Source organism: Eptesicus fuscus, chromosome 4, assembly GCF_027574615.1.
Source record: "Eptesicus fuscus isolate TK198812 chromosome 4, DD_ASM_mEF_20220401, whole genome shotgun sequence".
Taxonomy (NCBI): domain Eukaryota; kingdom Metazoa; phylum Chordata; class Mammalia; order Chiroptera; family Vespertilionidae; genus Eptesicus; species Eptesicus fuscus.
The window spans coordinates 12,464,337-12,479,200 of NC_072476.1; the positions used below are offsets into that span (position 1 = coordinate 12,464,337).

Consider the following 14,864-nt stretch of genomic DNA (forward strand, 5'->3'; position numbering starts at 1 on the left):
CAGGTACCCTGGTGCTACTAATGTCCTTCCATAAATTATCTTTCTGATTGAACTAACCCGAGCGGGTCCTGCTGTTTGCAACCCAAACCTGTAATAATACAGGCGGGTGGAGAGAGATTTAGGAGTTAGGGAGTGGTCTTGGGGTGGACAGGACACGCGTGACCATGAGGGTGTCCAGGAAGCCACCTGGAGTCCACAGAATGTTCGGCAGCCACTAGAACATGCAAATGTGTTTATTAGAAATAGGACAGGAGACGGGGCCGGATGCCGCAGATGGCCCTGCCTCTCGGGGGCTCTGCTGGGCTCAGGCTGGCTGCAGGAACGGGGCAGTCCAGAGAAGGAGAAGGAGCATCAGCAGCAGCCAGGGGGGTGGCCTGTGAATGCTGCTACGGGCTATCAGCGTCTGCATCCATTTGAAGTGAGTACTGACGTTGGTGTAGACACCGGGTCGGTTAGGCCTACCACAGCCCACTCCCCAGCTCACGACTCCAACCTGATACCACAGCCCTTTCCTTTCGCAGGCCAAGGGTCCGCCTGAGTCACCCTGGGGAGCAGAATGGATGAGCAGGGCCGGGGGCGGGGCAGGAGGGGTTAGCAGAGAGGTAGGGAGAGCAGGAGGGGCTGCAGAGCTGGGAAACCTGGGTACAAATCCTACGCCTCCCCCAGGAAGCGCCCAAGTTTCTGCATCTGCAAAAGGGGGCCATCGTCTCAACTCCTCAGGTTGATACAGGCACCTCTCGGGGCCAGGGGCCGGGTTGGTGGGAGACTAGGGCCCAGGAGGCTCTGGTTGGGGTGGGGAGGAACACTCACGAAGCAGGCGTCCTTGCCGCCTTGAGCATCGCCGGCACAAATCATGTCTCCCCAGATGTTGTAGCGGTAAGAAGGCTGTGTGAACATGTAGTTGCACATGGTGGCGTTTATGATGCCGACCTCCACTTCCTGGAGGGTGTAGGGAGCCGGCAGATCTACAGAGGAGTTAAAAGACAGAAAAAGAGAGCATCCTGAGACTCTCCTCTGCCACCTGGTTGGAAGGAATGGTGTGGGTTACCGGGCGGGGGCAGGGTATCCACAGTGCCTTGATGAGTCCTCTACTCCTGCCTAGCATCCAGCACCTCAGGGGCGAAGAGCAATATCACAGAAGGACCCAATGACTGGACAAGCCGTTACAGCTGCTCCCGGTTCCCCTACATGCAACATGCAGATGACAGCAGTGAAGAGAGACCTTTAGCATCCACGGTAACGCAGCTGAGATGTTTTAGGATTAATACATTTCAGGGCCTGAGCCAAGAGCTCCCATAGCACCCCCAGGCTGCAGCGCAGTCATGACCCACTTTTAGGAAAGATGCCCCAAGAAATGGCAGAGCCTGACATGAAGCCAGGTCTATCCAATTCCTAAATCCAGGCTGGGATCATTACCTTTTCCTGCAGAGGATCGTGACCCCCAATAACACCAAAAGCTGATGTGTCAGCAGAGCCTTCCGTCTGCCGGGCACTCTGCTACCCCTCTGTGTGAACGCTTTTAAACCTCAGAGCCACCCTATGAGGTGGGAACTACTGTCACTCCATTGTACAGGTGAGGAGGTTGAGGCACAGTTAGATGAAGTGCTTACACAAGGTCTTGCTGGAGACTAAGGACAGTAGTTAGCATAATAAATGTGAGAAGTTCCTCAGAAGGCTGATGGACATCTTCAGCAGGGCTAAAGATCTGCATATTATTACCTGCTGCCAAACAGCTGAGGGCAATTCCCCTAACCTGATCATCCTTTATTGTTTACCAAACCTTACCTTTGATGTGTATATCTGCTTTGCTAAAGGGAAAAATCCTATATAATAAAAGGCTAATATGCAAATGACCGAACAGTGGAATGACCGGTCACTATGATGCCCACTGACCACCAGGGGCAGACACTCAATGCAGGAGCTGCCCCCTGGTGGTCAGTGTGCTCCCACAGGGGGAGCACCACTCAGCCAGAAGCCAGGCTGGCGAGCACAGCTGCAGTGGTGGGAGCCTCCCCCACCTCTATGGCAATGCTAAGGATGTCCCTAAGCCATCAGTTGGACATCCCCCCAGGGCTCCCGAACTGCAAGAGGGCGCAGGCCAGGCTGAGGGACCCCCTCCTCAAGTGCACGAATTTCATGCACTGGGCCTCTAGTGTGTTAATAAAAAGCCGTGGGTCTAGAGATTCGGGAAGCCAACTTCACTAGAGAGCTGGTTTCCGCCTGGTTCCCCATGCCTCCCAAATTTATATTTCTTTTCTTTTTTTTTTTTCCTTTATTTATTTATTTATTTTTTTAAATTTCTTTATTGATTAAGGTGTCACATATTTGTCCTCATCCCCCCATTCCCATCCCACCCCTCTCCCCACGCATGCCCCAATCCCCTGTTGAACTTAACCGTTGGATAGGCTTATATGCATGCATACAGGTCCTTTGGTTGAACTCTCCCCCTCCCCCCCACCCTCCCCCTACCCTCCCCTATCCTCCCTCTGAGGCCCGATAGTCCGATCGATGCCTCCTTGCTTCTGGTTCTGTTCTTGTTCCTCAGTCTATGTTGTTCATCATTTCCCCTAGATGAGCGAGATCATATGTCACTAGATATATACTAATAAGAACTGAATGTGAGATGAGCAATAATAGTTATGCTGACAGGCAAATGAATCAATCTGTAGCGAGCTTCCCCCTGGACCAACAGTTCTTTTGAGACCCAATTTCAATGTCCAGTAGTTCCTTATGTGTACATGTCAGCACTGACCCCTCAGCTCTGGATGGTGGACAAATGGTGGTAATGGAGGTCCGACTCCCTCTGGTTTGGTCTCGGCCGAACCCAGGGGCACGGCGTCACCCGGACTAAGGGGCACGTGGCCTCACCCATACCCAAGGGGCGCGTGGTCTCACCCGGGCCTGGGACCCAGCCTCACCCGGATGGATCCAGGGGCGCACGGCCTCACCCGGACCCAGGATCTGGCTTCACCCGTACCCAGGGACGCTTGGCCTCTCCCAGACCCAGGGGCACGTGGCCTCACCCGGGCCTAGGTGCACGAGGCCTCATCCGGATCCAGGGACACATGGTCGCACCCGGACCCAGGGACGCTTGGCCTCTCCCAGACCCAGGGCCACTTGGGCTCACCCGGGCCTAGGTGTACGAGGCCTCACCCGGATCCAGGGACACATGGTCTCACCCGGACCCAGGGACGCTTGGCCCAAATTTATATTTCTTGTCTAGTCTCCATTCATTTATGCGCAGCCCTCCTCCAGATTCCTGAACCCTTGCTGCGAAAATACTGCAGCAGGTCTTCCAGCTAGCACATGGCAGAGCTAAGTTTCACATCAGGCAGGGGGCTCCACAAGTCACCTGCCACCTGTGAGAATAAGGTGGAGCCTCGGGCTGGATGTGATTACCTGTCGGCGTTGGGCCAGGGAGGGAGGGAACAGCCTGCCTGGCTGGGCCTCCCTGCAGCCCTCTGGGGCCAGGCAGAGGCACTTTATCTAGCCCCTTCTACAGGAAAGGAAAGGACCCCAACTCCAGAGGGAGGCAAGCCTAGTGTTGACGTCTCTATCCCCTCTGCCAATCCCAGATGTGTGACCATACAGAGAGAGCCCTGGCTGCTCCAAGGACCCCTTCTGGGGTCTTGGGCAATTTCCATACCCTTGTCAGCTTGCTCATCTGTAAAGTAGGTATAAATATTCCCAGCCTCATTTGCAGGTAAGCTCCTGAAGGAAGATAGACGGTACTCTGCTCACTCCTGAGTCCTTAGAGCCTAGAACAGTGCCCGGCACAGTGTGCAGGCAGGAGCTTCCTCTGTTATTATTACTATTGTTAAGGGTGAGGCAGGAATGGGCCAGGCCAGGGAGCAGTGTAAGGGGAAGTCCAGGTGGAGGGCCTATGCCTCCCCTACTGCAGGGCACCATGGGGAGGCTGTGCCCAGCGGTTTCAGGGGATTCATGGTGAGAGATAAACAGGTGGTGGCTCATACTGACTCAAAGACCTCCTGCAGAGCCAAGGTTGGAGGATAGCTTGACATTTTGAGGATAGAGAAATGGGCTTAGCATTCCAGGAGAGCAGGCCAAGGTGGATAGATAAAGAAGGTATGGAGGAGACAGAGTGGGGAGGTTGGATGGCTGGGGGAGGGGTGAGCACCAGGCTGGGGCCTTTCTGACAGGCCCTCCTGTAGAGAGCGCCTGGGAAGGCACATGGGCATTTCTTTAATTATTGTCAGCTGAATCCAGTAGCGTTGGCAAAGCCATGTCCTGGAAACACGCTTTGCCAAAAGGCAAGAGTGTTGTCAGCTTGACCTTCAGCCCAGGTGCCAGGGGGTGGGTTTTGTTATTTAAATCCAGCCAAGCACCAGGAATGAATACCACTCGGGCCCACCCAAGAATGCACATAATCTCCTTTGTCTTGACTTTTAGTAAAACTTCCTGGGTTTTTTTTGCTGTATAAAATAAACAGGCTGTATTGGCTCGGGGGTCACTGTCCCTGTCCCTGTCAGAGGACAGTAGTCCCACCCAGCCCCAGTTTTTTCCTTCCACCTCTGTGTCTGTCTCTTTCTTTCATTTTCTCAATCCCCAGCCGCCCCTACTCAGGAACCGGACCGCTCTCTAGCCGTGCTGGACGTGGAAAGAGAGAAATATTTACACCCTCCCACCCCCAATACCCCTGCACGTGGGAGGATAGCCTGGGCCAAGCTGGCCTCCCTCTCACCACTAGCTTCTGGCTCAGTCTCTGGGAGGAAGAGGGAACTGAGTGGGCACAGAAAGTCCTGCCCTTTCAGGGGGAGCAGAAGTGCACAGCAGGTGTGGAGAGAATGCTGACCAGGCCCACAGAGGGGCCCAGCTGATGCAGCTGGAACAGGGGGTGGAGGATCATGCCCCTGCTCCCCTGCCCTAGACCCCCCCACCTGTCCCCAGCCTCACCCTCATTTTCTTGGATGTCCCCCCAGCCGGTCACCCAGCAGTCAGTCCGGTTCTGGAACTCATCGGAAGAGGTGAGGACACAGATGGGCTGGATGTACTTAGAGTAGGTGACAGGCGAGGCCAGCCTCAGCATGGCAATGTCATAGGCTGAAGCCCCCAGGTACCTGGGGTTCATAACGATCTGCTCCACCTGGTAACGGTTGCGGTAGGCCTGCAGGTTCCAGATAGATGGCGCGGCAGACAGCTCACCAAACTGGACTGTCCACGTACTGGGGTTAGTGTTCCTGGCAGAGAGGAGAGAGCAGTCAGGAGGCCTTACCAGAGGATTAGCTACCTGAGCACACCTGGGGCCTGCTCCCAAGAGTGGTGAGCTCGCCCTAACCGGTTTGGCTCAGTGGATAGAGCGTCGGCCTGTGGACTCAAGGCTCCCAGGTTCGATTCCGGTCAAGGGCATGTACCTTGGTTGCGGGCACATCCCCAGTGGGGAGTGTGCAGGAGGCAGCTGATCATCTCTCTCATCGATGTTTCTAGCTCTCTATCCCTCTCCCTTCCTCTCTATAAAAAAATCAATAAAATATATTTTTTTTAAAAAGAAAAAAAGAGTGGTGAGCTCAGCCGCTGTGGCTCAATGGATGAGCATAGACCTATGAACCAGGAGTCATGGTTCGATTCCCGGCCAGGGCACATGCCCCTGTTGCAGGCTCGATCCCCAGTGGGGGGGGGGTGTACAGGAGGCAGCCGATCAATGATTCTCTCTAACAATTTATGCTTCTATCCCTCTCCCTTCCTCTCTCTGAAATCAATAAAAACGAGTGGTGAGAGGTTGTCCAGAGAGGTTGCAACCCAAATCCCAGAAACTGGGGACTTGGGGGGTGGTGATGGGGCAGGAGTGATCTGGCCAGTCACTCAACCAGCCTGTCACCTCTCACAGCCCGCCTGAAACAAGAATGAGCAGATGCACAGATGCCCAAGTGGGACACTCAGCAGAGTGGAGTCAGAATAGCTTCCAGGGCCCTAGCTGGTTTGGTTCTGTGGATAGAGCGTTGGTCCCGGGTTCCATTCCGGTCAAGGGCACATACCTTGGTTGCAGGCTTCTCCCCGGCTGGGCCCTGGTGGGGCTCTTGCAGGAGGTAACCAATCGATGTGTTTATCTCACATCCATGTTTCTCTCTGTCTTTCCCTCTCTCTCCCTAAAAATCAATGGGCAGTGTCCTCAGGTGAGGATTAAAACAAAACAGCTTCTGGGGCCACGGCTGCCACAGGCCAGGTTCTGGGCGCACTCACCCACCTCGCTCATTCCTCCCACCTGCGGCACACCTCCGCTGGGGGGTGGGAGGAGGAAGGTGAAGGCTAGTAATGCCATTTGGGGAGAAGAGAACAAGAAAGAGAAAAGAACAAGACACACAACTGTGCACGGGAATGTTCCGGAAGACCCTTCTGGGAAACACTGAAGAGTTCCCTGCCGGGGCACCATGTGCAGTGGGGCCTGGGGTTCAGAAGAACACGAGGGGCACGGCGTCTACAGAAGGGGCGGTGCAGACCCGGGTCCGGTTCCCCGGGCTCACCTTTCAAAGCAGTGCGCCGCGGAGAGCACCCAGCGCCGGTTGAGCAGGCTCGCCCCACAGGAGTGGTAACCGAACAGGCGCAGGCTGCCCTGCCAGGGCCAGCGCCCGATCGTCGCGTCCTTGCCGCCCACCACACGTGTCCCGACAGCCCGGCGGCCACAGGGCCCTGGGACGGACAGACCGAACTGGACTGAGCTGCAGGAGACGGGCCCGCCCGCCCACCCAGGCCCCCCGGGGAGGAGCGCGAAGGGAAGGGGCTTCCCGGGAAACCGCGTGCATCCTGGGGTCCCGCAGCGGAGGGAGGAGAGGACGCTGGGGACCCTCCCTCCCCTGGGTCTGCAGGCGCCCGCCCCCCCAGGGGCCCGTCAGTTACATGAGAGGAACGACGAGTTCTCGAAGCCTGGGGCGAGAGAGAGGAAAAGGTGAGGCGCCCTTTGCCCTCCAGCCCAGGCGGACTGAGCCGGGGAGCGAGCGTTCAGGGCGCCTTACCTGGAAACAGCGTTTCTTGTTCCGGCCACCCTGAGGGGAGGCGAGAAGGTGAGCCACCCCCGGGCTCCTTGCTCCCCATCCTGCCCCCGCCACCCCGAGGTCGCCGGCATCTCACCCAGCATGTCGAGTTCTACTCGCACCAGCAGCTGCACCAGCAGCAGCACCGAGCCCGCGACCGCCACCGGAGCGCCCATGGCCTCCCCTCCCGCCGCCGTTTGGCGCCCCCTCTGCTTCTGGCTGCTCCAGGGCCGGGCTGAGGCGCCCCCTGGGGGGAGACGGGAACCCTGGCTGCCACCTTCTCCAAGCTTGACCTTTCTGGGTCAAAGGGCTTTGGGGAACATCTGACCTTTCTGACCTTAGAGCGCCCAGCTTTGAGTTTCTCCTGGGGCTGGGTCCACCACACCCCCTTGATGTGGCCCGGGAACCAATGCGCCGAAACGATCCCCTTCTTGTCTGCAACTCGGGGGTCCCGGCTGCCCTGCGTGCTGCCCACTCCCAGGAAGGAGCAAGGACCTGGCCCACAGCCAGGGCTCCATGAAAGCGCTAACGGTCTTCACCGAGGCCTGCCGGGGCAGGGTGGTTAGGCTGGTCCAGGAAGGGAGATCCTGCACAAGACCCGCTGTGGGAACTGAGGGCCCTGGGCCTGGTCTCTTCCTGAGGAGGCACACAGGCTGGTCCCCGCCTGCCCAGGCTGCCCCCTGGTGGCAGGCCTCCGCCCCTCTCTTCCTCCTCCTCCTCCTCCTCCTGCTCCTCCTCTGGATTAAATCTTGAAAGGTGGAAAGGGTCTTTCAAACACATTCCTGGGGTGCTGGGGGTAAGGAAATCACCAACATGGGAGCGAGAGATACCCCAGTGGTTGTCCATCCCAGTGTCCCTGTGACCAGTGACGCCGCGTGGGGGTCCCAGGAAGGCTGTGCCCGCCTGTAGCTCTCTATGCCCAGAGACACTGTGGAATTCACGATGATGAGTTACTCAGCACTGGCTTCTGGGAGTCCGCCCAAGCAGGCACTCCCGCCGACAGCTGCACCAGCGGCAGCGCCCCAACCGGAGGGTCCGTGGACTCCAAGGCAGGGCCATAGAGGGGAGAGGGTCCTCGGCTTGCTGCCCCAGAGGAGGAGGTGAGAGCTGTTGAAGGGTGTGACCGCTCCAGCCGTGCGTGGGAGAACCAGGCTTAGGTTGAGGGGTTCGAGGTGTCCTGGGACAGAGGCTGAAGCTCCCACCCAAAGGGTTCCAACCTGCCCTTCCCTCCTCCTGTCTCTTCTGCCCTCGGAAGTTGTCCACAGGGCCCCGCATTCACACACCCGCCTAGGTCTGAGGTCCCAGCCCGGCGCTCGCTCCTCCAGACGCCAGCTGGCATATCTACAGCCAGTTCCCAGGCTTCCCTGGAGAGATGGAGAGCAAGCTCAGCCTGGCCGAGCCTTTGCCATTCATGCCCAGGGTGATGTGGATTCACGCCCAGCCCTGCCCCTGACTCCCAGAACCCTAGGTCTGCCCGTGACACTGATTGAATCCCCCAGGTCCACTCATGACCCTGGGATCGACCTTCTGCTCTGACCGCAGGACCTCCCGGATGTGTTGCTCTGCCACCCGCTGAGCCTAGGGACAGGGCTGCTGGGGAGCGTGGACTCAGGCAAGCCCTGCAGCTTGCACCCTCATTTTCCCCATCTGAAAAATGGAAATAATAGTGATGTGCACCTCCCGGAGCTGCTGGGAGAGCCCTTCACATACACCCTTCCAGGTCCCGAGGCATGGCAGGACACCTGCTGTGGGATGGCCCTCTGCCAGGTCATCTTTATTGCCTTCAGACACACATGCCTACAAAGGGACCAGCCCAGCACTGGGGGCTGGAAGCCTCCATTCCAAAGAGTCCCAGAAACCCCCAAAGGAATCCCTGAGCCGAGGTGCATGCTGGGACTCAGCCTTGGATGGTGGGCCAGAAGCAGAAAACACTAAGCTCTGTTCCTGGAAGAGTGAAGGGTGGAGGGAGCGCTGGGGAGGGAGCAGGAAGCAGAGCTCAGCGGGGACACGGTGGCCTACTGGCTCCCGCTGGCTTGCCCACACTTGGATGGACTGATGACAAGAAGCCATTTCTGTGTGTTGCTCCTCTGCTCCCTGAGGAACAGGAACCTGCATTTGTGCTCAGGACGCCCCAATGGACATGCCAGTGTGGCAAGGTGAGCCTGTGTTTACCACTCAAAACACCAGGAAGACATGGTCTCTCCCTCCCGGAAGCAGGGCGTGCACGGAGGTGTGGCCGGCCCCTCAGCCTCCCTCCCAGTGCCGGGGCAGGAGCGTGGGATAGGCACACAGTAGGGGCTTGGGCAGGAGCTGAGACCTGGTTTCAGGGCCTGGCTCTGGCCGTGGACTGTAGTCAAGCCACTTCCGCCGATGGCCCTACTCCTCTGGGCTTTCCAAGGGTCAGGTCAAAAATGGGTTGAATCGTGTCCTCCTCGAACCTCAGAATGCGACCGTGTTTGGAAACAGGCTTTGCAGATATAATAGTGAGGATGAGGTCAGACTGGGTTAGGGTGAGAGTGTCCTTATATCAGACAGAAAAGGAGGAGGCACAGGGAGACACACACGGAGATGGCCGTGGGAAGACAGAGGCAGAGAGCGCAGCCAAGGAGCCTCCAGAAGCTGGGAGAGGCGGGAAGTAGCCTCCCCTAGAGCTTCTGAAGGGAGGGAGGCCCCGCGACATCTTGCTTTCAGATTATTGGGCTCAATACCTGGGCGAGAATGGATTCCTGTTGTTTTAAGCCACCCAGGTTGTGGTCATTGGTTACGGGAGCCCCAGGACACTAATCCAAGGTGACATTACAAACGTGATGATGACCACGACGGTGATAGGTGCTGATCAGTATGAGAACTCACTCTTGCTTGGCCCTGCTGGCAATGCCTAAAGTCATTCCATGTGTCGACCGACCGCATGAGGTCGGCACGTTTGAGATCTCCAAAGGAAACCACAGCCTGGCGAGGCTGACTGGTGGAGGTCACTCAGCCAGGGTGAGGCCCGGCCGTCAGGCTCTGGCCCAGCCCCTCCGCTGGGCCTGGCATTCATCCTTCCGTTATTGGAGGCTGGGATGATGGATTAGGGGAGCCCAAGATGCGGGTCTGGGGTGGTGGGCTGCCATTGGCAGGGGCTGTGCCAACAAGTGCGGGTTCCGTGTCCAGCCTGAGTGAGGGTGGTGGCGGGTGCAGCTGCCCCGAGGGAGCGTGTCAGGAGCAGCCTCCGCTGCGTCATGACGGATCCACTCCACAACCCCCACCCCCCGTCGCCCGCCACCAGCTCTGGATGTCCTCACCTTGATTGGAGTTGATGTTCCCCCAGCCAGTCACCCAGCACCAGGTGCCATGGCCCGGTGGGTCTCCAGGTTTGGGGAGGCAGACTGGAAGGATGAGTTCACTGAGGTTGACTGGGGAGGCCAGCTGCACCAGGGCGATGTCCCCACTGCTGTGCCTGTCCTTGTAGCTCGGGTGGGGGATGAACTGGGCCACCGAGCGGTAGTGCGGAAACTGGCTGATCGGGGGGTAGGAGAAGATGGTGCCCAGCATCACAACGTAGGCTTGCAGTGGTTGGTTCCTGGGGCCGAAAATCAAGAGGGTCTTGAGGCTGTGCCAGGTTCCATGGGCAAGGGCTAAGGACAACCTTGATTTGAGGGCCCTAACATTACAAAAGGATCTATGTGTGTGTGTGTGTGTGTGTGTGTGTGTGTGTCTGTGTGTGTATGTGTGCACATGTTAACAATGACAAGCACCTTGCTTAATCCACAAGCAACCCTGCAAGGTGCCCAGTTCTCCCTCTGTTTGGTGGGAGGTAAAGTCACCTGCTCAAAGGCTGCCCAGCTGGCAAGTAGTGGACTTGAGACCTTGAATTTTCAAGGGACATGCTAATGTGGGAACTTTTGTTTTCTGGAAAATGAACACTTTCTTGGAAGAGTCAATGCTGAGTCTGTCTCCTCCCCCACTTTCTCCCCAATGCTCAGCCTGGGGACTGGGGGGTCTTGAGTGGATAAGATCCTAGGAGGACACATTCCTGGACTGTCTCCTGCCCAGGCTCCTGTTCAAATGGGGAAGAGAGGGTGTCAGAGAGGGGTGAAGGGCAGGTCCCAGCTGGCCCTGGCTCAGATGCTTACCGGTCAAAGCAGTGGGCTGCAGTCAGCACCCAGTCCTTGGTGATCAAGGAGCCCCCACACACATGCTGTCCATACTCCTTGAGGCTGACCTGCCATGGCCACTGGCCTGGCTGGGCATCCTGCCCGGACATGATTCGGCCTGATACAAGTGGGCGTCCACAAACTGCAGGGTAAGGCGGTGGGCCGGGTTATACGAGGTCCCTTCTGCACTCCCCTCACCTTACAGACCTGCCCTCGTTTATCCCTGCCCTTTTCAGGCTGACATCTTGTCCCCTCTGATTCAGGACCCTTTCTTTACGGGAGCACTTATGACCCTGGGGGGAGGTACACAGCAGCTGAGGTGGGGCAAGTGAGACCTGGGGGCCTGGATTGCTCAGTCCAGCTTAGTGAGCACAAGGAAGGTCAGACCTCCTTGGCCGGGGCTCTAAGGGAGGGTCTGAACGCAGCGCCTGGCATTGGGGTTTTGATAGAAGCCATGAAGGCGCTGTGTCTGGGGAAGTGGCCCCAATGATCGGGTTTCTTAGAGGACCTGCCCATGTACCAGGCTCTCAGGGCAGGGCTGGGATTACATAATCCTCTCTTTATCTGTTTCCCGAAAAACCCAGGCTCTCCCTCCTGCAGTGCCTTCTCCCCACCTGATATTTGTCCTACCTGAGTCCAGGTTGGTTGCTCTGGCATTTGTCAGGTTGAATGGAAGAGGTGGGGGGCTTCCCTGGAGGATTAGCGGGAGAGAGAACAAGGTGACTATGCGGGCCAGCTCCATGGTGCCTTCCAACCGCCACTTCCCGGATGGCTCTTCGGGTCAGAGTCCTCAGACACACTCAGGAAGGGGAAGATGACTGCAGCTCCAGCCCAGGTTTCTGGGCCCTCCCTGGGGCGGAGCTGACACCTCCACTCCAGGCCTTCGGCCCTTACAGTGCTCCTGAGCACAGGGACCCTGGCCTCTGCCACATCCTTGGCAAGACCCTCAGGCCTTCCCTCCTCTGCCCAGGCCCTGGCATCACAGCCCAGCCTCTCCCGCCCCCTATGGGGGAGCACTTACTGTGTGCTGGCACTCTGTCAACCATGCCACATGCCTCTGGCCTGATTTCCCGGGAGCTACTATGAACCCTCCTACAGCGGAGGAACTGAGACTCTGATGTTTGAAGGATTTGCTCAAAGCCCTACAGGTGGCAAAGCCAGGTAAGTCTACTCGGTGTTGTGTAGTGCCCAGCACCCCTGGGAGGGGGAGGGGTAAGGGGTGCGGGAGCAGAACTGCAGACTCTGGGGTACATCCCACTTTGTACCCTCAAGCATTCATTTTCAACCCGGGGCTCTCCAGGGCCCGAGGTGGGCCCTGGATGTCTGGGTTCAGAGGAGGGACCCTTTATTCAAGGAGGCGGAGCAGCTGGAGGAGACAGGGATTCTCAACCTGGACGACGCCCCAGTGATATTCTCCTTTGAATACAAGTGCCCCCTGCCCTGGCCTGCAGCTGTGACCCTGGCCCCCTTGGTCAGAGGCCTTGCAGAGGTGGTGTGGGCCAGAAAGGAGAGCTGACCAGCCTTGGGCACTAAGCAGGAGGGAGGATGTGGGAGACTTTTCCTGATTCCTAAGTTTTCCCCACTTGCCGGAAAGTGCCCATCCTTCCGATGGCCCCCACTCCCATCAACCTAACCTCCAGGTAGTTCCCCCTCCACGGGCTTATTACCCCTGGGGGCACAGTGGTTCTCCGAGGCCCCAAATGCTTGATTTAGGCTGAAATCATGCTGAGTACTCCAGTGTTACTGCTTTTTCCCTCTACCCGATCTCTTGATTTGAGAAAAAAAATGTTGATTCATTTTTTCTTGAGTATTTAGAACTTTTTTTTTTTCTTTATGTATTTCAAAGCTCTGTTGACAGGGGCTTAAAGGCTCACGCCTCTTACATCTTTTCAGTGGCTTGTAACTTTTATCAATGTAAAACACCCCTATTGCCAAAACCGGTTTGGCTCAGTGGATAGAGCGTCGGCCTGTGGACTGGAAGGTCCCAGGTTCGATTCCGGTCAAGGGCATGTACCTTGGTTGCAGGCACATCCCCAGTAGGGGGTGTGCAGGAGGCAGCTGATCGATGTTTCTCTCTCATTGATGTTTCTGGCTCTCTGTCCCTCTCCCTTCCTCTCTGTAAAAAATCAATAAAATATATTTAAAAAAATAAGTAAAAAAAATAAAACACCCCTATCTACAGTTCATTGGGTTAGCCTTGGGTTCTATTTTACCGGAAATTATCTGATATGTGATACTACACACAGCCACTTTCATATTGTTTGCAATTTCTTTACCAATATATTTCTTTCAATCAAGACAAAATGAAAACATTTATGATTCCTGAGGGGCAAGTCTTATTGGGGACTCAAGCCCCGAGCCCAGAGAGTTCTTGGCTATGGGCGGGAAAGAATTCAGGATGCCAGCCATTCAAGAGGTCGGAGTAGGAAAGCAGGTTTTATTGAGCAGAGAGGACAAGCAAGAAAGGCCACTCCACACACAGGGGCAGACTCTCCTCACAAGAGAAGGAAGAGAGACCCCAACCATCTCTAGAGGTTGAGCTTATATGTTTGCAGTTTCTATGGAAAATTGCTGATAGGGGGAAATAGAGAATGGAAAAGCAAAAAAAAAAAAAACATTGGGATTAACCTTTACCTTTACAAGGTATATTTTGTGGTCTGTTTTCCCTTTATGGGATGGGTAAGCGATAAGGTATGGCTGAGTAGCTATTAATCAGTCTTTGCAGGAGTTTTCTTTGTCCGGAGTCTCTTAGTGGTCTAGCTGAGTTCCATGTCGGGCAGCACAGATCAGGCCCCTGACTTTGACGTTAGTTGATTTGTATAGTTCCCATGCCCCTTTTCTATATCACTTTGAAATTGCAAAAAAATTAAATGTCTTAACCTACTTGTCCTTATTGAAATATACTTGCTAGAATACTTGTAAAGTAGTAAACTAATTCCATTAACAGAATTATTGATTTTTGTGATGACAAAAAAAGGTTTTTATGATTCATTGATACCTTATAGGGATGAAGGCACATCTGCTTAGTTGAGATGGTTTGAGAACTCCTAGATTATCAGAATTATGTAAGAGCCAACTCATTGAATAAGAAACCTGGCTTAAAGACATCACAACAGTCCTTACTGTAATCATCAGTGAGTTCCTTAGAACCACACCCATTCAGTAAGGGTGAGGCCACACGCCCCTGGGTCTGGGTGAGGCTTGGTCCCGGGTCCAGGTGAGGCCGCACGCCACCAGGTCCGGGTGAGGCCGCGTGCCCCTAGGTCCGGGTGAGGCCACGCGCCCCTGGGTCCGGGTGAGGCTGGGTCCCAGGCCCAGGTGAGGCCACGCGCCCCTGGGTCTGGGAGAGGCCACGCACCCCTGGGTCCAGGTGAGGCTGGGTCCCGGGTCGGGGTGAGGCCGCGTGCCCCTGGGTCCAGGTGTAGCTGGATCCCGGGTCCGGGTGAGGCCGCACGCCCCCAGGTCCGGGTGAGGCCGCGCACCCCTAGGTCCGGGTGAGGCCACGCGCCCCTGGGTCCGGGTGAGGCTGGGTCCCAGGCCCAGGTGAGGCCGCGCGCCCCTGGGTCCGGGAGAGGCCACGCACCCCTGGGTCCGGATGAGGCTGGGTCCCGGGTCAGGGTGAGGCCGCACGCCCCCGGGTCTGGGTGAGGCCGCGTGCCCTTGGGTCCGGGTGTAGCTGGATCCTGGGTCCGGGTGAGGCCATGTGCCCCTGGATCCAGGTGAGGCTGGGTCCCGGGTCGGG

At 56.7% G+C, this 14,864-nt stretch overlaps 1 protein-coding gene across 1 annotated transcript; it reads right to left on the reverse strand.

The window, feature by feature from the left end:
• Positions 1-304: 304 nt before the first annotated feature.
• LOC103286334 (serine protease 21) lies at positions 305-11,864 on the reverse strand. Its single transcript, XM_054714156.1, has 11 exons — positions 11,753-11,864; positions 11,102-11,264; positions 10,271-10,548; positions 7,941-8,069; positions 7,084-7,233; positions 6,969-6,998; positions 6,853-6,879; positions 6,480-6,669; positions 4,915-5,198; positions 811-965; positions 305-544 (listed from the first exon to the last, which is right to left on the reverse strand). The coding sequence occupies exons 1-11, from the start codon at positions 11,862-11,864 to the stop codon at positions 305-307; spliced, it is 1,758 nt and encodes a 585-aa protein (XP_054570131.1).
• Between the last annotated feature and the right edge of the window lie 3,000 nt (positions 11,865-14,864).